Raw genomic sequence first — 21,477 nt, forward strand, 5'->3', positions numbered from 1 at the left:
TTTGGGTGTGGCATTTAAATTTAGCTTTTTTGGTAAATAAGAACTTTTGTTTCTATGATTTATAGAAGTTTAATTTACTGGCATACAGGATTTGAAAGCGTGATCTTTTTCATACAGCTGATACTGTGTCAGGGGAATATGGGCCCTCTGTTTTTTGTGAATTATTTTATTAGTGTTCCACTTTTGTTACTAGCAAATAAGTTGGTATTAAAACTCTTAAATGGGGAAAGTTTTGCTAATGTATATTTATAAAAAAATTTTTTTTAGATGGCAAGATTGTTTTACCAGGAAACTTTCTGTACTGTACATTCTATGGACGACTCTGCAAGTTACAAGTGTTGCAAGTAAAAGGGACAGATGGCACAACATTGGGAAAGCCTCAGAGTGCCTCTGGCAGTGATACCCAGGGAATGGTCTCTGAGCAGTCTAGCATGGAAAGCAGCGATGCGGACATATCTTTCCAGCTAAGCCAGCTGGAGCTGAAGGAGCCTCAGAGCCCGGCGTCACAGAGCACTCCCTGCAAACCCAGTAAAGACAGAAGTGTGAATAAAGCTGGTGAAGTTTTGTTGGATGTTACACAGAGCCCTGGGGATGGCAGTGGACTTGGGCTAGAGGAAACCTCAGGTCTTAAGGGTAGTTTTGATTCAGCTAAAGAAGGAAATACACAACCTGTCAGCGAAGAGAAACTACTAAAATCTACCAGTGCAGGGACAAAGAGCAATACTGATACTTTTTATTTTATTTCTTCAACAACAAGAATCAATCTTAGAAAAATTTGTACAAATTCAAAAGAACAAGACAGCCAATTCAAAGTAACTTATGACATGATTGGAGGCTTAAACAGTCAGCTGAAAGCAATAAGAGAAATAATTGAACTGCCTCTCAAGCAGCCTGAGCTGTTCAAAAGTTACGGTATGTCACCTGTACTTTCCTGTGTCCATCTTCCATTCAAACTCTCAAGCCGTTGGTTAGTTCCACTCTAATCGGCCTACCCTTACTTCCTAAGGCCTGTGTTACACTTGCTTTGGGAGGCGATAGTGAAACAACTTATTCTTGTGCGTGGTCTTTTAAGTTGTATGTGAGTGGCAGGGATGTCTCTTTAATAGCACATTATCCACTGTTGGTGGACTGGATCTTCAGAAAGTATCTTGTTATGCTAGGTAAGTTCTAATGTCTAAAGACGTAAACCAGAGATAGTCGTGGTTCAGTTAACCCTTTTTAGGAAATGTAGTTCTGTGTATGTCTGCCTTGAAGCAAGTGGTTAAGGAAATAACTTGTAGGAATCTCAGAGCTACTCCTCTATGGTTGCTGTCCAAACTCTTTCTTCTATTTGTTATGTAGTCCCCGTTTTTCCTTTCTCATGAGTTTTTTTGTGTATAAAAGTAACCCATAGGTTTATATGCTTGTAATGTTTGTATTTTTCAAGAATGTAAGTTGGACAAAAGTATGATGTGTCCTGATTATTGAACTGTGCCACCTAGGATGGGACAAGACAAGGCCTCTTTAAAAAAACAAAACAAAATAACCAACCAAACAAAACTGTATATGCTTCCCTTAGTTTGTAATCTGTAGAGAAAGGGAAAGTCGTTGCTGGGGCTCAGGATTTGGGATAGATACTTTCGGGGAAGTAGGGGAAAGGTGTGGCTTCTCTTCGTAATACAAGGTAAATTCTCATTTCTAACTTACAGTGGAAGTTGTATGGCAGCCTAACAAGAACATTAATAATCATACAGAGTGCACTGTGTTTTTCTTTTGTTTGTTTTTTTCTTGTAGGAATTCCAGCACCTAGAGGGTTGTTACTCTATGGTCCTCCAGGTACCGGAAAGACAATGATTGCTAAGGCTGTTGCCAATGAAGTTGGAGCTTATGTTTCTGTAATTAATGGTCCTGAAATTATAAGCAAGTAGGTATATGACTTAATAAGTAACGTTAACACTACTAAGCTTATATATCTCAGATATGGCTTCTTAAAATGGTTGTGTTGTAGTCTGCCAAGGCGTTTCATAAATTAAATGATTTTGGAATATTTTAAATTTGCCTTTTTTTCTGAGGTATGGTCTTACCTACATAGCCTAGCCTGACCTCATTCTTTCAGTCATTTTGCAATTATACTTTGATATGTGCAAAATTTGCAAGTAAATTTTGAAAATAATTTTAAGTATTTTAGAAATGCTTGAAAATTCAGATTATCCTTTATAGAAAAAGTTTTATAAACAGTGAGAAATGTTCATAAATGTTTTTTATTCATTACAGATTCTATGGCGAGACTGAAGCAAGGTTACGTCAGATATTTGCTGAAGCTGCTCTACGGTATTGTTAATAGTTGATGCTTTGGAGACATAGAAGCTCTTTTTAAGTGAAAAGTAGCTCTCTATGCAAAGATAGTGATGGCCTTACAAACTGAGGGGAGATTTAAGGGAATGTTAGCGGTCTGTGCCTCATACTGTTGTGGAAGTTTGATAAAGAAGTTACTAAGGGACATGAAGTAGCAGAATTAAGGTATTAGCAGGAAGCTTGGCCTGGACAGAGATTCATCTTGTGAGAAAAGACTCAGTTTGTCAGTTCTTGGGATTATTTCTTGTACTGTTGGAGTCTTTTTCAGAAAGTCTTTTCTGTGTCTTTTCTTTTAAGGTCTTTTGTGAGGCAGGGTTTCTCTGTGTGACAGCCCTGGCTGTCCTAGACTCTCTTTGTAGACCGGACTAACCTTGAGCTCACAGAGATCAGCCTACTTCTGCATGCAAGTGCTGCCATTAAAGGTGTGTGCCACCACACCTGGCTGCTTTTACTGTATCTTAAAAGTATTTTGCCCATGATTTCCTCCAGCATTTTTAGTGTTCCAGTTTCATATTAAAAGTCTTGACACCTTTGTATGTGTTTTGGTGTAGTGTGAAAAAGATGGATCAATGCTTATTCTACATGTGGATATTTATTTTTTTCAGCATCGCTTATTGAAGAGGCTTTTTTTCTTCTAGTGACTGTTTTATACACCTTTGTTAAAAATTAGGTGGCTGTTACTGTGTTCTCTATTCTGTTCCATGTGTCTATTTTTTTTTTAAATCAGTTCCATGCTGGTTTGTTTTTCAGGGTATACTTTTATGTGTGTGGGTGGTTTGCATGCAGATGCACCCCATGTGTGCATGGCCTATGGAGGCCAGATGAGGGTGTCAGACCCTTTGCAACTACAACTACAGACTTTGGCGAGCCCCAGTGCAGGTGCTGGGTATCAGATCCAGTTCATTTGATTGATTGATTGATTGATTGATTGATTCCCAGTACCAAATGGGGATCTAAGGCTGTGCCAAAGGAGTCTGTCCTAATTTTGCTGTGAAAAAATACTCTTAATAGGAAGCAATTACGTGGGGCAAGGTTTTGTTTTATTTTCATAGCTCAGAATTGTAGGTCACAGCCCATGGTGGGAGTATCAAGGCAGTAGGAACTTGCAGCTGGCCACATTACATCCACAGTCAAGCTCAGAACGTATAGGGAATCTTTCCATCAATTAGACATGCCCATAGAGCAGCTCAGTGTAGACAGTTCCTTACTGAGGTGCTAGGATGGCTCTAGGTTATGTCGTCATGGAGGCTTGTGTTCTTCTGTATAAGTTCTGACACTTTTTCCTCCTGCTTCTGTGAACAGTGTCACTGGAATTTGATAGGAAGTGCATTAAATCTACAGGTTGCTTGTAGTAGCTTTTGTGACCATTCTTACAGCATTAACTGCCAACCCATAGCATGAGAGGTCTTTCATCCTTTGCTTTCTTTATCTTTTGTCAGTGGAGTAAAGTTTTCATGTAGAGGTCTTTCCAGCTGCTTGGTTAGATTTGTTCTTAGGTCAGTTTTTCCTTTGTTTAAGTTACTGTGAATGGATATGAATGGGACGATTTGTCCTAATTTCTCTCTAGGACAGTTTGTTACTGTGTAAATCTTTATGTTGATTTTATGTTCAGTTACTTTGGTGAAACTGCTTGCCAGTCTAGTTTTCTGGGTTCTTAATTATAGGATCGTGCCATTTTTGAGTAGAGATACTTGGAACTTCTTTCTTTATGTTAGCATCTCATTTCTTCCTCCTTTTCACTTTTCCTTTCCTTTTTGACAAGACTGAGGATTGATCCTAGGGCTTCCTGGATACCAGCAGACGACCACTCCGTTACAACCCCAGTTGCCCCTTTATCTTTCTTGTTTTACTGCTAGGCCTAGGACTGGGTATTAAAAAGGAGTGGTAAGGGTATGTGCACTTGTGGTGTCCCTGATTTTAGGGGAGATGCCTTCAGTTTTCCCCAGCTTATATTATACTGACCAAAGGCTATCTAGGCTTTATTATGTGCCATAAGTTGGTCTACTTAGGCTCAGGGCTTAGTGTCACATGACAAAGCTACTCTAAGTTTATGCATTCTAGTCTGGGTAGGCCTACCTTACTCTGTCCTTCACTGACAGAGTGGAGATCTTGAGCTTGTCAGTGTTTGGCTGCAGCCTCTCCACAACTGCCTCTTGTGGCTGTGCCTCACCTTTGGTCAGTTTCAAGTAATAGCTTTTCTCTCAAGATCTCACCTAGCGTCTGCCCTTATTGTCATACATACAATGGAATTTCCCATTGCCGGCCCATTGCCAGAAGAATCACTGTCTCACCGAAAATTACAGCTGACTTTGAGGCTTGAGAGAGAGTGTAGGACTGTGGCCTGTGTGTTTTCACAAATCTGTTTGAGAGTGGGGGTGAGACTTGGGGGTGGTTCTTCTCTTGTTTACCTCCCTCTGCTGGGGGACTGGTATTTGGAGCTGTGTAGTTTTTGTCAGTTTATCCATGTTTTTGAAGTATCTTGCCACTACTTCTGTAAATCTTTGAGGCCTTTTATGAAGGCAGATAAGCTAGAATGTGAGGTTGATAACGTACTAAAATTAAGATTTTTTTTAGCATTTAGTGTTTTTGTTTTTACTATTGATAAGTAAAATTGAAATTTAATATGTTGTATTTTAATCAAAATTTTATACTAAAATTAAATGTTACCTATTTGATTTGTTTTAGTCACCCATCAATTATTTTTATTGATGAGCTGGATGCGCTTTGCCCCAAAAGAGAAGGAGCTCAGAATGAAGTGGAAAAGAGAGTTGTAGCTTCACTTTTAACATTGATGGATGGCATTGGCTCAGTAAGTATAGCACTGGCATTTAGAGTATTGGAATAGCAAAACCTCCCAAGTGTATCTGGGTCTGTGAGTATCTCAGGATGAGTGAATATCATCAAGCATAAAGCTAGCTTAACACTCAGAAAGTAATTTGTTTCAGCAAACTGCTTAATAACTGAGAGGCCCACATAGCCTGGTATGTTTTCTATTAGGCAAAGTGATTTACCATGGCATGCTCGTGTGTGTGTGTGTGTGTGTGTGTGTGTGTGTGTGTGTGTGTGTGTGTGTAGGTGTGTGTGTGTTACACGTGATCATTAAAACCTGAGGTACTTGTCAATAAGGAATATTTATTAAGAAATCTCATGAGTCTCCTTGGATATGGTAGTATATGCTTGTAGTCTCTTAGGAGGCTGAGGAAAGAGGATCATTTCAATCCCAGCTATATAGTGAGTATGAGACCAGCCTTGGCTATGTGAGATTCTGTCTCTGTAAACTAAATTTTAATAAGTTCATGGGTCTTTTTTTCTTTTTTCTTTTTTTTCTCACTTTGATATAAGTCTTCTGTGCAACTCATGGGTCTTTTTTTTCTTGCAATAGAGTCTTGCTATATAACTCAGTTGTCCTAAAACCTCGATTATTCTCTTCTGGCCTCCTAAGTACTGTGACTGTAGATACGTGTTACTGCAGGCCGCATTGTATTTGTGTATTAGTAAAAAATAGCCTGTGCTAATTGCGAAAAGGACTAATGTAGAACAGGAATGAAGGAAAATTCTCTTAGACTTTTGATCAGACTATTAATCTGAAAAATTACTTCTTAGATTAGATTGAAAATGACCAAAGTTCTTATATGTCAGCACCAAGAGAAACTTTAGGAAGCATAGAGTCCACACACTCCTTCTGCACATTAAAAAGCAAAAAGAATGTTTACTTTTATTTCCCATTGGTAGGAAATGAATATGTGAAAATAATGTGACGTTTTGGTGTTCAGTGATTTAATATCTCTCTCAGCAGCCCTCATCTCTGACTCTGATGTCCACGATACAGAAAGCTTCTTTATAGTTTGTTCTAAAGTCCTTAGCAAGAAGGGCAAGTCAGGATCAGTGTCCTTTTCTCTGCTAGGACTAGGATCATGTGACACTCATATTTTAATCTGAAAACATTTAAGGGCTTGGATGTGTGCTTTTTAATTTATAAGTTCCTAGTAGTTAATGTATTTTCTGCTAGTGTACCATAATTGATGATGTTACAGTTTTCTTATGAAGAACCCCTATAATCTGTCTTACCTCTGAAATTACACTTGACCCCTGACTAAAACATGGGCTAGTATCTGAAAGTGGCTGAACATGGTGATCCTAGTTCTTTATAATTTGTTGTTCTTTTTTGGTTTTTCTAGACAGGGTAGCCTTGGCTGTCCTAGAGTCACATTGTAGAACAGGCTGGCCTCGAACTCACAGGAATCCACCTGCTTCTGCCTCCCGAGTGCCAGGATTAAAGGCGCACATCACCACCACCTGGCTAATTTGCTGTTCTTAACCCTATTTTTAGAGAGCAAAATTCTTAGTATATATTCAGGGATATTGGTTATGATTCCATATTTTCTGCAGTTGAAAACTTCATCACAATAAAAAACCCATGACTGGCAAGATGGTGGTCAGCTAAAGACTAGTCACCAAGCCTGTCAACCTGAGTTCTATCCCCAACACCTCCGTGGTGTAAGTGGAGGACCCATTCTTGTAAGTTTTGTCCTCTGGCTTCTTCACGCATCACAGGATAGGGCTTGTGTGAGTGTGTTTACACATACTTGTGGTCATAAACTCACAGTAAATAAGTGTAATTTTAAATTTCTATTTTATTTTATTTATTTATTTTTTTTTTTAAGAAAACAGTTGATGTGTGAGAAAGAATTCTTAGATAATTTCCTAGTGAAGGCTGGTTCTGTGTGAATACTACTTAGGTTGTAATGTTTACTTCAAAGTAGAGGGAAAACTACTTAACTGCTGAAGAGCTTTCTCAAATAGAAAGCGTTTAGGCTAAACTTTGAAAAAACGGTACTAAAGTTAATAATTTTGTTTTTCTTTTTGGTTTTTCAGATAGGGTTTCTCTGTGTAATCCTAGCTGTCCTGGAATTTGCTCTGTAGATCAGGCTGGTTTCAGACTCAGAGATCTATCTGCCTGCCTCTGCCTCTAGTGCTTGGATGAAAGGCATGTGCCAACCCCACCTGGCTAAAGTTAATAAGTGCTTAATAAAAGTTTATTATGGATAAAATTTATAAATTGGTTAGTACAAGTATAAGGATTAATTCTTAATGCTCTAGACCCTTCTATTCATCCTTTCCATAGTGTCAGCGTTCACCTTTCTATTCTTGTAAAATCAGCATGTGATTTATTTTTATTTTATTTTTTTAGGAAGGAAGTGAAGGACGAGTATTAGTCCTTGGGGCCACTAACCGCCCTCAAGCGCTAGATGCTGCACTCAGAAGACCTGGGCGATTTGATAAAGAGATTGAGATCGGGGTTCCTAATGCCCAGGACCGTCTTGATATTCTCCAGAAACTTCTCCGGAAGGTGCCGCATTTACTCACTAAAGCCGAGCTTCTGAGGCTGGCAAATAATGCCCATGGATATGTTGGTGCAGACTTGAAAGCCTTGTGTAATGAAGCAGGTGAGAGTGACTGTGACGAGTCTTATTTGTCAGTTTATTTATAGACTGATAATGTATGTTGCTTAACAGAAATAGTTTTGGTTGGGCATAAAATAGAAATTTATGTAATTTAGAGAACTATGAAGAAGGAAAATCATTCTTTATTTCTATCTTCTCAAGTTCACCACTTTTAGTAGAACACCTTCTTTCCTCAGTGTATATGTGCATGCACACACAACCAGATGTGCAGATGTCAGTACTGGTGACAGTGCTGTTACGGTGCTGTGGAACTCAGAAAGGTACAGCTTTTTTAGAGTAGTCTGATGCCTGTGTTGGAGGAACCTTACATAGCAAAATTTGAGAATGTGTGTGTAAGGGCTGTTAGCTCATCCATTTCCTGCTTAAGAGCATCATAAGGACATGTATGTATACACATGTACCATAGTTTATGTGTAGAGGTCAGAGGATGATTTCAGGTGATCTCCTTTTTCTGCCTCTCATGCTGCTGTAAATGCTGAGATTTCAAACATGCACTGCTGAATCCAAGTGTGCATGGGGTTTGGGATCCAGACTTGGATCCTAATGCTTTCACACCAGTGGCTTTACCCCACTGAGCTTCTTTGCAGCCTCTGTACTTACTTTTGAAGCTTTTCTGTACAGTATTTCAGAGTACTTCCAACTATGGAAAGGTTGCTCTTGAAATGTTGATTGAGCAGATAATTTATTGAAATCAGTCCATTTTTCCTGAAGGATTTTCAGGTATCTGTAATCTTAGATGTCTCCCCAGGTCTCTGTCTGGCATGTTTTCATATGCTGGGCTCTCTTTGCCTCTACTGTGGCATTCTGTTGATTCTACTTTGTCATCCATCTTACATTTTCATATTGTACTTTCAAAAAGGTTTAATTAGTACTCGTAATGGAATAAAATTGTTTTTAAATGAGAAATTCCGTTATTTAAAGGTTTAATTTTTGAATGGCAGGCAACTTTTGTGCTTAAGTCACTAATTTATATTTGTATAATTTATTAACTTTGAAGATTCTTTTATTCTTTTTATCCCTTTTAAAATTTATGTTTAAGTTTATATGTGTTTATCTATGCACATGGGTCTTTTGGAGCTGGGGTTATTGGTAGTTGTGCACCACCTGATAGAGGTGCTGGCAGCAGAAGTCAAGTCCTTTGTAGCTTGCTCTTAAATGCTGAGTCATCTCTCCAGCCCCTTGATTTCTTCTTTTGTCTGTCCCATGAAAGTATGAGAAGAGAAGGAAAAACAAGAAAATAACTTTAAATGAGATATATAAGAATGGTAAAATAATTTACTTCTGATGGAAAAATATGTATTCTTTTATTTTCTAACAGTTACCATAATTTCCAGGTTGGAGGAGTACTGGGTAAGGGAGGTGGGACCTGTGTAGTCTACCAGGTAAATAGTAACACCCACTCTTCAGTGTATTGCGGTATAAGCAAAGGTCCTTTTATGTCTTCTTTCTGTGCTGCTTTTTGGTTCATAGAGAGCGATAGGCTTTATACCAACATAAATTTCCTGTGGTCCAAGAACCAGATGATCTATCAGTAGACAACTTTGCTTTTTTCAATCACCAATTAAGTGGTAACTAAGAGTCTGGATTACTATGCTGATCTGTAACTCCTGTGATGTTCAGGCAGGGATCCAGTCTTCAGTCCTTTAACAGATTTCTGTTTTGAAGCTTGCCTTTGTAAGCATAGCACAGCTTTTTGAAATATTTTATCTCAGATGGACAAGCTGCTTACAGCGTAGACTAACCGTCTTATCCTGACAGTGTCAGTGTGTGTCATCCTGGGCTTAGGCTGCCTTTCTAAGTAACTAGTTGCATAACCTTTTATTCCCTATATTCATGAGAGTGATTGGCCTATAATTTCATCTTCTTGCAGTAGTCTTTTGAGCTCTAAGGAATAAGTGTGAGATGTGAATTATCTTTCAGCATTTTAGAAGACAGTAAAACATTTTAAAGATAAGCATAAAAATACAGTTTTTAGATAGCAGAAAATTTATTTCTGTAAATGTTTGTATACTGTTATTGTTGTGTATGTGTCTGTATGTTTGTGTGTGTGCATCTATCTATGTGGAGGCCACAGGTAGACATTAGTTATCTCTTTCCATCATATTTTTTGAGACAATCTCACAGCAAGCATGGAACTTACTGATTCCTCAGACTGGCTGGCCAGCAAGCCATTGAGATCCTTCTGGTCCAGTGCTGGGATTACAGGGGCATGCCATGGCATACCTTTTTTACATTGGTGCTGGGGAGCCGACTTAGGCAGTATATAAAGTGCTTCCATTCTGTGCTCAGAACTGAGGCTACAATATTGTTGGAGTATGCAGCACATAGAAACTGTACAGATTTGTTATGCATTGAATTTTCAACTAACTGCTGCATGTTTAGAAGTGTTAACTATTGCCAGATTATTTTGTTAACACACATTCAATTATATGACCTATATGGAGCGGCCGCCTACAGATAAGAATCTGCACTCCAGCTTCTGCTACAGCTCCGTACAATTGAAGCTTCATACCTGGCGTATGAAAGAGGTAGTTGCATATTTGGTTTTGTCGGTATTTGAACTGTAAGAAAATATCAAAAACAAAGAACTTAGCATTATCTGATGATTCTGGTTAGAGCCGTCTTTCTCCCCCCACCGCCCCTCCAGACAGCGTTTCTCTGTATAACTATCCTGTCTGTCCTAGAACTCTCTTTGTAGACCAGGCTGTCTTAGAACTCACAAAAAGAGATCCAGCTGCCTCTCCCCTCGGAGTGCTGGGGTTAAAGGTGCACCACCATACTTGGCTTCAGAGCCATCTTTTAAGCTCTTTAACATCTCTAAAGTTTATGTCCTTGAGCATGTTTTTTTAGTGGATTATTATTGTGATACTACTCTTCCTGTTACATCTCTCTTTTAAGAAGAAAACAGTTCTTGTTTTTAAGCCACCAACTTTCCTGAAGGAGCCTTCTGCCTTCATTCTTCCATCTCTAGTCTCTCTCAGACCTTGTGTGTGCCTAACTCTCAAGTCATCTCTTCTCTGTGTTTCAAAATACTGTTTCCAAGAACCAACTATATATCTCCTTTCCAATCTTCTCTCATTCTCTCTAATCTTGCAGCTTGGTTTTTATGTATTCAGAAAAAGAGCAGTAGTAAAAGGCATGTTAGTATTATACTTTTGTTTTGTTTTAGTTTTAGTTTTTCAATACAGGGTTTTTCTGGCTCTCCGGACTCGCTTTGTAGACCAGGCTGGTCTCCAACTCACAGAGATCCACCTGCCTCTGCCTCCGCATGTCCTGGGACTAAAGGCGTGCAGCACTACGTCTGGTTTATTGGGCTTATTTTAAGGACACCTTAAACATTAGGTTGATAAACTTTTATTTTCTTTGTAAATGTTATTTGTATATTGTTTTATGTTTGCAAAGTACCTGTCTTCTTGTATGTAATTTCAGTTTGTTGTGTTTCCACTGCCTACCTTAAGCGCTTGGGTTTGCTGTAATTTTCCATGTGTTTCTGTCCCCTTCACCATTAACCTCTCCCTTCATCCATATATACCTTAAGTACAAAATACTGTAAATGCTGTAATACCCACAGAGCTTGGAGTACTATAGTTACCTAGTCATATCTATGGAATAAGTGATCAGTTTTGTTTTCTTTTTCTCTTTTAGGTCTGTATGCCTTGCGAAGAGTCCTGAGGAAGCAGCCTAACCTCCCTGATAGCAAGGTGGCTGGCTTGGTGAAGATTACCCTCAATGATTTCTTACAGGGGATGAATGACGTCAGGCCTAGTGCTATGAGAGAGGTAGCAATTGATGTCCCAAATGTAAGTGCCAGCTTACTATTTGAATAATGTTCTTAAGGAAACTCAGACTAGCTGGCTTACTAGGCTAACCCTTTTAAAATACACATTTTAAGTAAAGTGTTCTTTTGAGACAGTTACGACTGAAGTTCTCAGGTAACTCAGAGAGGCCTTTTGTTTTACATCCTTTACCTGGTTTTCCTTGTGGCAGCATCTTGCAAAACTGGATAGGGTACACAGACACACAATGCCCAAAACTGCTGCTGTGACTTATTCCTATTTGGACTTTGAGTAACTGTTGTGTTTAGGTCTATGGGGTTTATCACTACACTCAAATTATCACCTCAAGAGTTCTCACACTGTGTTTTCATAATCATACCTAACTCAGTCCTCATTTCATTTGTCCTCATCTCATTTCTAAACTTTCATTATTTTAAGAAGGTAATATAAATGAAATCATACTGCATACAACTTTCTAGAATTAGCATATTCACTTAGCATAATTCCCTGGAAATTCATCTAAATCAGTGGTTCACAATTTGTGAGCTGTAACCTCTTTGGGGGGGAGGCATATCAGGTATTTACTTTAAAATTCATAATACTAGCAAAATTACAGTTATGAAGTAGCAGTGAAATACTTTTATGGTTGGAAGTCACCACAACATGAAAAACTATATAGTAAAGGGTCGCAGCATTAGGAAGGTTGAGAACCACTGGCCCAAATAATATGTATCAATTTGTTCTATTTTATTTGAGTGGTTATGTTAAGTCAGCTTTATGTAACTATATAAAAATGCCCAGGTAATATATCTTATACAAGAAATATTATAGAATGTTTTACTGTTTGTTTTTCTGAGAGAGAACCTCAACGAGTCCAGGCTAGTTGAGCTCACTGTGTAGTGAGCATGGCCATGAACTGCTGCTCCTTCTGCCTGTTAAGGATTCAGAGCCGGGTGGAGAAGGTGTGTGGTGTGTGTGCGTGCACATACTTGTTTGTAAGTGTGCGTAAGTGCATATCTATGTGGAGGTCACTGTTGATAGCTTCCTCAGTTGGTCTCCACTTTAATGTTGAGAAAGTGTCTCACTGAACTGGGAGCTCACCCATTCAACTTGGCTCACTGATAATATCCAAACTGTAGCAGTATTCTAATAAATATATTATTGATGGTATCTCCTTTGCCTCCAGTTTTTTACTACTTTGATTAAAGCTATATGAACTGGTACTCTATGAATGTAAGATTTTTCCCCTACTCAAGTAGATGACCAAGAGTAAAGTTGAAATTGCTAAGTTGGGTTGTATTTTAACTTTTTATAGTAAGTTTAGTTTCTTGGAAAATATTAGTGGGTTTAATTTTAGGACAAACAAATTTGATCATTATCAACTAAAGATATTTAATGTTTCTTCAGAGTTCATTACACACAGTTTCATGGGAATAGAAAGTACCAGTTACGTGTGAGTTTTGTAATGTCCCTCATGATCCAGCTGTGCCTGATTTCAAGGAAAACATGATCTGGATGATTATTAATAATAGCTGTTGCTACACATGAGCTCCTTACTGCTATGGTATTTTCTTTTTTTGTTATTGTTGTTTTATGTTTTGTCTTTTTTTATACAATTTTTAAATTAATATTTTTATATATACATTTATATTATTACACACACACATATATAATAAACTGTCTACAGCAAGATGAACCATGAAACAATCAGGAATTATATACATGTTACATTCATAGTATTTTGGCTATTTGTATTTGGCAGCCTTGAAGAAAACATCTTTCCTAGCTTGGTGAGTCTAAAATTCTGAATGTAAATCAGTTTATGCCATATCTCATCTTTATCAACTTAAAACATCTATCTAGACCTAAGGTATTTTCTATTTTATGGTCCCTTTGTTCTTTTGTTGTCCTCCTTTGTGCTGGTGAGGCCTGTGTCTGTGTCTGTGGGTATGTGGGTGTGTGTCTGTCTTGATTATCTGTCTGTCTTGATTCTTTCCTCATCATTTCTGTGTCTGTTATAGACTTCTTTTTTGATTAGGCTTACCTGTGATTTCTAATAGTTTGAAGTGTATTTTAAATAGATGGCTGCAGCTGCACATGTAACACTCATCACACTTAACATCAGTCAGTTATGTATCATTTGTCTTTACAAGTTATTGTGTTACTACTAATCCTTTTGGCCTTTAGATTTGTAGTAGAGTTAATGATGTATGCACCATTGTTAACAGGATTACACTGTCTGAATTTTAGTATGCTGTTATCATAATAGGGAGTATATATTTTGTTGTTAGCATCCGTTTTCTTCAAATTGAAAATTGCCAGTTGCCATTTTCTATAAGCCAGATAGAGCTATTTTGTTTGTCTGGTAAAGTCATTCATTTTCCTTCATTTCTAAAGGCTTTTTTGTTTTTTGTTTGTTTGGGTGTTTTTGTTTTTGTTTTTACCTGCTGTGCCCAAGGCCCTGTTTCCATCCTCAGTTCCACAAAGTGAAAAGTCATTTCAGCCTTCCTAGCTTGCAAGGTTTCTGCTAAAAACCCTAACTGGGGATGAGGATGCAGTGTGCAAGATGATCTGTCTGCTTTTCTCTGGCTGCTTCAGCATCCCTTGACATTTTAGTTGTTAGACATTCTGTCATTCTGTATGTCCGTCTGCCAGTAAGTCTTCTGCTGTAATCTCTCTAAGCACTAAGCTCTCAGCCCCTTTCTTTGCCCCTTCTAGGACTTTTTATGCCATTTACATTCATTTGCTTGGTGGCATTCCATGAGTCCTGTAGGCTTATTTCACTGCTGTTCCCACATGCTAGGTAATTTCAAAAGATACACTGTGTAGATTCTTTCATCTGCTTGGTGGGCTAGTTCTTCAGTTTTAAGAATTTCTTTATTTCTTTTTTTCTTTAATTATTTTCTTTTTACTGAACATAGATTCTTGTCTCATACAATAATATTATTTTGTTTGTTTCCCCCCTTCTCCTCTCAGTTCCTCCCTGCCTCCCTTTCTCTTCCCTCTCCTCCCCTTCCCTCCCCTCCCCTACTCCCCCTTTCTTCATTACAAAAGAACAGACTTCTAGGAGATAACAACCAAACATGACCAAATAAAATACAATAAGATAAAGCAAAACCTGGTATATCAAAGTTGGACAAGACAGTCTTACAGAAGGAAAAGAGTCCTAAGAGTGATAAAAGAATAAGAAATCCCACCTATAATCCCAGCACTGAGGGAGCCAGAGGCAGGCAGATTGAGACCAGAGTTTGAGACCAGCCTGGTCTACAAATTGAGTCCAGGACAGCTAGGACTGTTACTCAGAGAAACCCTGTCTTGGAACACAAACAAAAAAATCAGAAGTTCACTCCTTCCACTCAGGAGTTCCATAAAAATACTAAGCTACGAAAACTGTAATATAAAGGGACCTCCTCCCCCACCATATGAATACAACCTATTAGGTCTCTGTCACAGGTGTGTGGGAGGGGAATAGGGTGAAAGAGGGAGGGAGTGGGGGAATGGGAAGATAAAAGTGAGGGAATAACAATTGAGATGTAATCTGAGTAAATTACTTTTTTAAAAAGCTGTAATATATACACAGAGGACCTGGTGCAGAAAGCTCTGTGCTTGCTGCTTCAGTCTCATACAAGTTCATAGGAGCTTTGCTCAATTGATTCAGAGGGCCCGTTCTCCTGGTATCCTCCATCTCTTCTAGCTCACACTCTTTCTTTCTTCTCTTCCACAGCGTTCCCTGAGGGGAGGGATTTGATAGAGACATCCCCTGTTGGTCTGTCCATCTGTTACTGTATTTTGCCAGAGGAAGCTTCTCTGATGAATAAGGCACTGATTTTAGGAATATAGCAGAATATCATTAGGAGTCATTTTATTGATACTTTTTTTTTTAACCCTAGGTCTCTGGATAGCTAATCTCTGGTTCTTGGTCACCTAGGCAAGTGTTGGTATGGGTTCCACCTTGGGATGTGGGCCTTAAATCAGACATTGGTTGGCTCTTTACACAAGTTCTGTGACACCATTGCCCTAACATTATTTTGCAGGCAGGACAGATTGTAGTTTGAAGATTTTGTGGGTGGATTGGTGTTTACATTTCTCTTTTGGTAACCTTTCCAAACCAGAGAGAATGCAATAATGTGAGTGAAGGCTCCATGTAGGCACTAGCTGGACTTCTCCATGTTCAGTGAGCTGTCTGGGTGTTGTATTCAGCAATGGTGCCCTCCTGTCAGTTTGTATTTAACTGACAACATTGTCTTTAACAACAATCTTGGTGATTTGGGGATTTTCATGTGACTTCCTTGGCCAACAACTCAACTAAGTGCAACCCAGTCTCCCTACTGGAAGCCTTGTTTAGTAACAAGAGATAGCCAAGGTTAGACTTCACACCCCCCATTGTTAGGAGACCTCATTAGGATCACCTTCTTATATTTTAGGAAGGTTCCACTGCACTAGGTTTCTATATAATCCTCCAAATGCTGCTCAATTCTAGCTTTTTGTCCACATTCTCTCCCTCTACCATATCTCTCTTTCTCCTCCCCATCTAGACCTCTTGTTCCCTTTCCTCTTGACCCCAGTCCACCCATACAATCTGTTCTATTTCTCCCTCTGAATACAATCCATGCATCCACCCTAGCCCCTTCCTCTGTATCTAATGTCTCTGGATCTACAGATTGTAGCTTGATTAGTAGTCACTGTGTTCTTCCGTATTAGAACTTCCCTTTGGTTCTTATGTTTCTCTCTTGAATTCCCTTAGTTATGTATTACTTTCTTGAGTTTATGTAATTGTTTATCTGTGGCCCTTTGTAATTTACTGACCTTTTTAAGGTGGCTATTTTGAGGGTTTTGTTCATCAATTTGTAGTTTTCCAGATATTATTTTTGTTAAATTTCTATTTAGTATGCATGTGTTTATATACAAGCAACTTTGCCTGTCTTGTGGTCCTAGATACTCAATTCTTTCAGGTATAGTACAAGTGATTTAATTTGTCGCTTTGGTGGCATCATTTTCTTACTTGTGATCTTTGTGGCCTTTTGCTGTTATCTATGTAGATGAAGTGACAGTCTCTTATGGTGTTTATAGATTAGCTTCCAGAAATGTCTTCATAAGCCAGGCATGGTGACTCACACCTTTTAATCCCAGCACTTGGGAGGTAGAGGCAGGCAGATCACTGATTTCAAGGCCAGCCTGGTCTATAAAGCAAGTCCAGCATAGCCAGGACTACAAGAGAAACTCTGTCTTGAAAAACAAACACAAACAAACAAAAAGAAATGTCTTCACCAATTAGCTCATTTGGAGGTCCCAGGTTCTGCGTGCTGATTTGCTGCTTAAGCCTCACACGGTCTGGTCTGGTCTGGTTCCTGGATCAGCAAATGGGAAGACCTGATATCTTGTTCTGTGAGTTCTGGCCTACAACCTGGGTCTGCAGGGCTTAGGCTTGATGGTGTGATGATAAACCTAGAGCTTGAGCCCTGAAGACCAACGCGGTGCTGGAGTAGGCTAGAGTAAAACTTCAGGGGCAGACGTAAATGTCTGCCCTGGTCCATGAGAGCTGTTTGAGGTGCAGGACTGTGGTCTTAATACCTGGACATCAGTGCCTCTAGGCTAACTGTAAAGTTCTAGTACTTAAAATAAACCCACATTAGCTTCAGGGAGATGGCCATCAAAATAATGTCACTTCTTAAGTAAACATTGCTCAAATCCTGTTTTGGAGGTAGCATACCACTTGTATAAACCATCAGAAGTCTGTTTCACTAATTAGATATTCCAAGTGTACTGTTGTGTTTTCTTCTGGCACCTTTTCAGATGAGCCTACCTCTAGATGTGACTTGTCAGTTGGATTTCATCAGATGAACTCATTAGTAGCTCTTTCCTGTTGTAAAGTTTGAGCGAAACAATTTAATTGACTATAATTATGTTCCATTCTTCATAAACCCTTAGGATAATTATAAGGAATTTTGAGTTTCTGCATTTTAAATACCAGAAACATTTGTCTCTGTCTGTGTGGGTTTGTGTGTCTCTGTCTGTCTCTGTCTCTCCCCCACCCCTTCTCTCTTTCTCCAAGGTTTTCATGACACGTTGGTAAGTAAGATGTGTTTTTCTTGGATTAGATGATAGAACCTGTAGAAACTCTGTTAATTCATGTTGATTCTTTGCAGACTTTTATTTTCATTTTATTTGTTTTGATTTTGCTTCTTGTTGTCTAGACAGAGAAGTGTCTTCTATTGCTCCCAAGATCCTAGTCTTCCTGGCAGTTTGTCCTGTACATTTTTATGGTTTTAAGTAATAAAATAGAACAGGAAAGCACATTTGGGAAATAGATTAATTTTAACCAGGAAATATGTAGTGCCAAAAATAACAATGCAATTTCAATCATATGAAATATTTTAGAGTTTAACACCTTCATCCTGCTTTTTATACCTTACATTTTAGGAGAAATAAGAGACAGTACAAGCTAGTGGAAAGGTTGTTACTATTGCTTGCAATCCTGATTGCTATGCTAAAATTAAATAGCTTTCCCTTCACAGTATAAGTGGAAAACTAAATATTAGGTTAAACCTAATATTTATCTCTTACATTTATACAAATGTTGAAGTACAGTGGCAACATATATTACACCTGTATGTATACTTAGGAGTAGTGCTCTGTGTGTGTGTTTTATTGAGCAGGAGAGATATCTACAGAGCCTTCTGGGCACCATAGTGGAACTAAAGCTCAGACTTCTTTTAGGGAAGCCTTATTAGATTATCATCTTTATGGCACAGAAAACGGCCTGTGGGTGTGTGATGCTCTTTTTTTTTTTTTTTTTTTTTAACCTTTTCCATTGCTATCTAAGCACATTTCTGATCTCTATTAAAGAAGCATCTGGGGTTTGCCTTTTTTATTTTGGATGAGTATATGTATTTTAATGTTGCAAAGTTATTGTTGGCCCAGTAAGAACTTTGGAACAGTTGCTAACCCACTGCCTGTCTCTTACAGGTAGCTAGCTTATTAACCAAAGTGTGAGGTACTTTTTGTCACAATATATTCTGTAAAATACCACCTTTAAGGGTTTTTGTTTCTGACAGCATAGAACTTGGCTCCTCATTAAAGATCAGCAGTCCCTATGGAGCTGACACCATCCTCTCAGCAACCGCCCCAGGATCTGAAGCCGCTTTGTTAGTTTGTTTCCCCTATGGAACTTGCCTTTAAAGGTTTTGTTTTGTTTTGTTTTTTAATGTTTGTTTGTTTGCACTGCTTTAACTTTATGTTTTTAATCTGATTATTGAGTTCTTGGGCTTGTATGGATGTATAATTACAATGTTCTGTTGGAGTGCTTGTCTAGATGTCTTAAAAGATAACACATTTTTTTTTTAATGTGTAGAATTTTCCCTTATCTGCTTGTTTGACAGAAGCTGCTGCTTTACTTTTAACTGTATTTGCATTAAGAAAAAATTTAAAGGACAGAGGCAGAAGAAGAAAGGGCCAGTCATAGAGCATCTAGTGAGGTTTGTAAGAGCTCTCTGCTAGGTAAGGTAGACGGCAACTTACTAGGACAGTCCTAGAAATTTTAGCTTAGTGTTGATTGAAAGATACAGTCTTGAAAACTAATACTGTCTGAAGTTAAAGTGGTAAATCAGCCAGTTCCAGCTCTTTATGATTTCATGGTGGCGTTAATCCTTTTTATACACCCATCTTTTCCCACAGGTTCCTTATATGTCTTAGGACTTTATCTTGCAAAAGTAAATCGTCAAAGCTAATATTAAGATTATTCTTATTTTTTAAATTATTTTCTTAGCACATAGGAAGGGCTAATCAGGTTTCTGTTGTTGTTTTTATTTTCAAGTGCTAAAATCAAGACAACTGGTTTGCCTTTAGTTTAAGGATTGTAGTGATTACAACACCAAAAAAAAAAGCCCTAAAAATGAAGAATAATTATGATAACTATTACTCAGTAAAATTACAAATTCATTGACTTCTTTGCTTTTTTGCCACTGATCTTTCAAAATATAATAGTGACCATCTTCCAGACATCTAAATATAGGGACACTTAGTAAATCCCATATCCCAAGCCTCATAATGAATTTGAGGTATTTATTGTTTTTATCTTATAAACTAGGAAGAAATTTAAGGAGGTAGAGTAAATGATGCAAAGTCTCAGTGAGTAGTGTTTCAGATTTAGACTCATTGTTCATCATTCTTAGTTGTAGAAAATAGTATGTTTAAAAGGCATGAAACTTTAAAAAACAAAAAGGAAAAATTATGAATGTGTACAAAACCCCAGTGATGGCAGTGACGACTTTTAAGACAGAAATACATACAATTCTTACATCCTCTCATAATTTCTAATATTGTGTTCTTATGTCAGCTATCTTTATAGTCAGGCAAGAAAGTGAACATTACTATATTTTTAACATTCTGGTATCATTAAGTAAGTCTTATACATGCAGTTTTCAACTATGTGCTTTCTCATATTTCACAATTGCCAAAAAAATTTAAGGTGGTTATTACTAGAGTTAAAACATGTATTTTATTTCTTTAGAGCGAGACTGTATGTATTTCAGGTTACCTTTCAGCGTTTGCAAAGTATAGATAGATTTCTGAAGATACTGTCTTCCTTTGGCTTCTAGGACATATAAAAGATAATTCCTCAAAATTGACTTCATTTCTCTTAAGTTGTAAGTTTCAGCATAATACAAGGTAGGAAGACTATAAAGGCATTTTAGTTGTAATAATTAGGGGGAGGGTAGTTTTATATTTTTATTGATAGGTTAGAGTTATAGAATAAACCTGTTCACTGTGAGTATCCTTTCCCATGATAATGTGACTTAAACATATGCATACCCAATTATGCATAGGCATCAGGTGACATATGGGATTTTCTTTAACAATTCACTTGAAGGACACAGTTTGCCTTTCTGCATAGCATCTATCCAGAACCAGCCCACTCATCTGCATGCTGATCTTAGTTCCGGGATTTGCTGCAGGTTGTATTTGGCCATAAAAGGGCAGTTACTAAGGGTTGGTAGGGAGCACTAGGTTGGAGTGACTGATTGTTAAAGACTGAAAGCCAAACATCCTGAGGATACAAAATTTTACTTAAGACTATCAGGTTGTATTGTGAGGCAGTTCGTAGACAGGAGGTAACACATTCTTCCTATCCATTTGTGAGAATAGAATTGAAGTTTTTAAAGCTTATCCATTACAGACAACAGAGTCAAAAGTGAATGGCTCCCAGGATTTCAGAGTACGCCGTCATTTTCATTCTTGCAACTTATAGAAGTTGCATCTCTGATGTCCACATTTATGACATGCTGCAGTGCTGCTAGTTCAGTGTGCACACTTCCTAGGATATCCTTTCTATGAGTGTGTACGTGTGAGGAGAGGCATGCACATACACATGTATTGCAGTGGAAAGCACTAAACTGAAAACTCTGATGAGACCACCGTTTGGTGCCTTGCTGTCAGGTTAACTAGATTAGCTTTGCGAATTCTCTGTACCTGTGATCCATAGTTCATTCTTTACTATCATTTAAAAAATTCTAAGAATATTTTTATAGGACATATGTTGTTATAAAGTGACATCTCTTCAGCTTACTGTTAAGAAAAAATCAGAAAATTCAAAAATTGGTTATGCCAATGTGCATACTGTTATAGAAAGACAGTGCTCTCTCTAAAGTAGATGTGGGGAATACTAAAGCTGGCTAGTTGTTTGGAGTATAAATCTTACGTGTATTTGACCATCTTTTGTCTATGTTTGAATGCTTTCAGAATACAAATTACTACAAAGAACAAATCAAAGAAGTTGGAATGTACACGTAGGAATGCTTCTCAGGGTGTACTTCTGTCAGAGGCACACCAGTTCATTCTAGTCACTGTTGCCCTCTCTGGTAAACAGTAGGTATGATTCTGCCAGTCATTGTCCATGGGTTAAG

General features: G+C 38.1%; 1 protein-coding gene across 5 annotated transcripts in view; it reads left to right on the plus strand.

Moving 5' to 3' along the window:
• AFG2A (AFG2 AAA ATPase homolog A) overlaps positions 1-21,477 on the plus strand; it is a 164,333-nt gene that overhangs the window by 14,176 nt on the left and 128,680 nt on the right. For all 5 annotated transcript variants that reach the window (XM_084768768.1, XM_084768770.1, XM_084768769.1 and 2 more), the window contains 6 exons: positions 268-912; positions 1,774-1,903; positions 2,254-2,310; positions 5,020-5,143; positions 7,526-7,781; positions 11,445-11,599. In XM_084768768.1, coding sequence (XP_084624894.1) covers positions 268-912; positions 1,774-1,903; positions 2,254-2,310; positions 5,020-5,143; positions 7,526-7,781; positions 11,445-11,599 — 1,367 coding nt within the window. The remainder of the gene's footprint in view (positions 1-267; positions 913-1,773; positions 1,904-2,253; positions 2,311-5,019; positions 5,144-7,525; positions 7,782-11,444; positions 11,600-21,477) is intronic.

Source organism: Acomys minous (assembly GCF_964271855.1).
Source record: "Acomys minous genome assembly, chromosome: 19".
Taxonomy (NCBI): Eukaryota; Metazoa; Chordata; class Mammalia; order Rodentia; family Muridae; genus Acomys; species Acomys minous.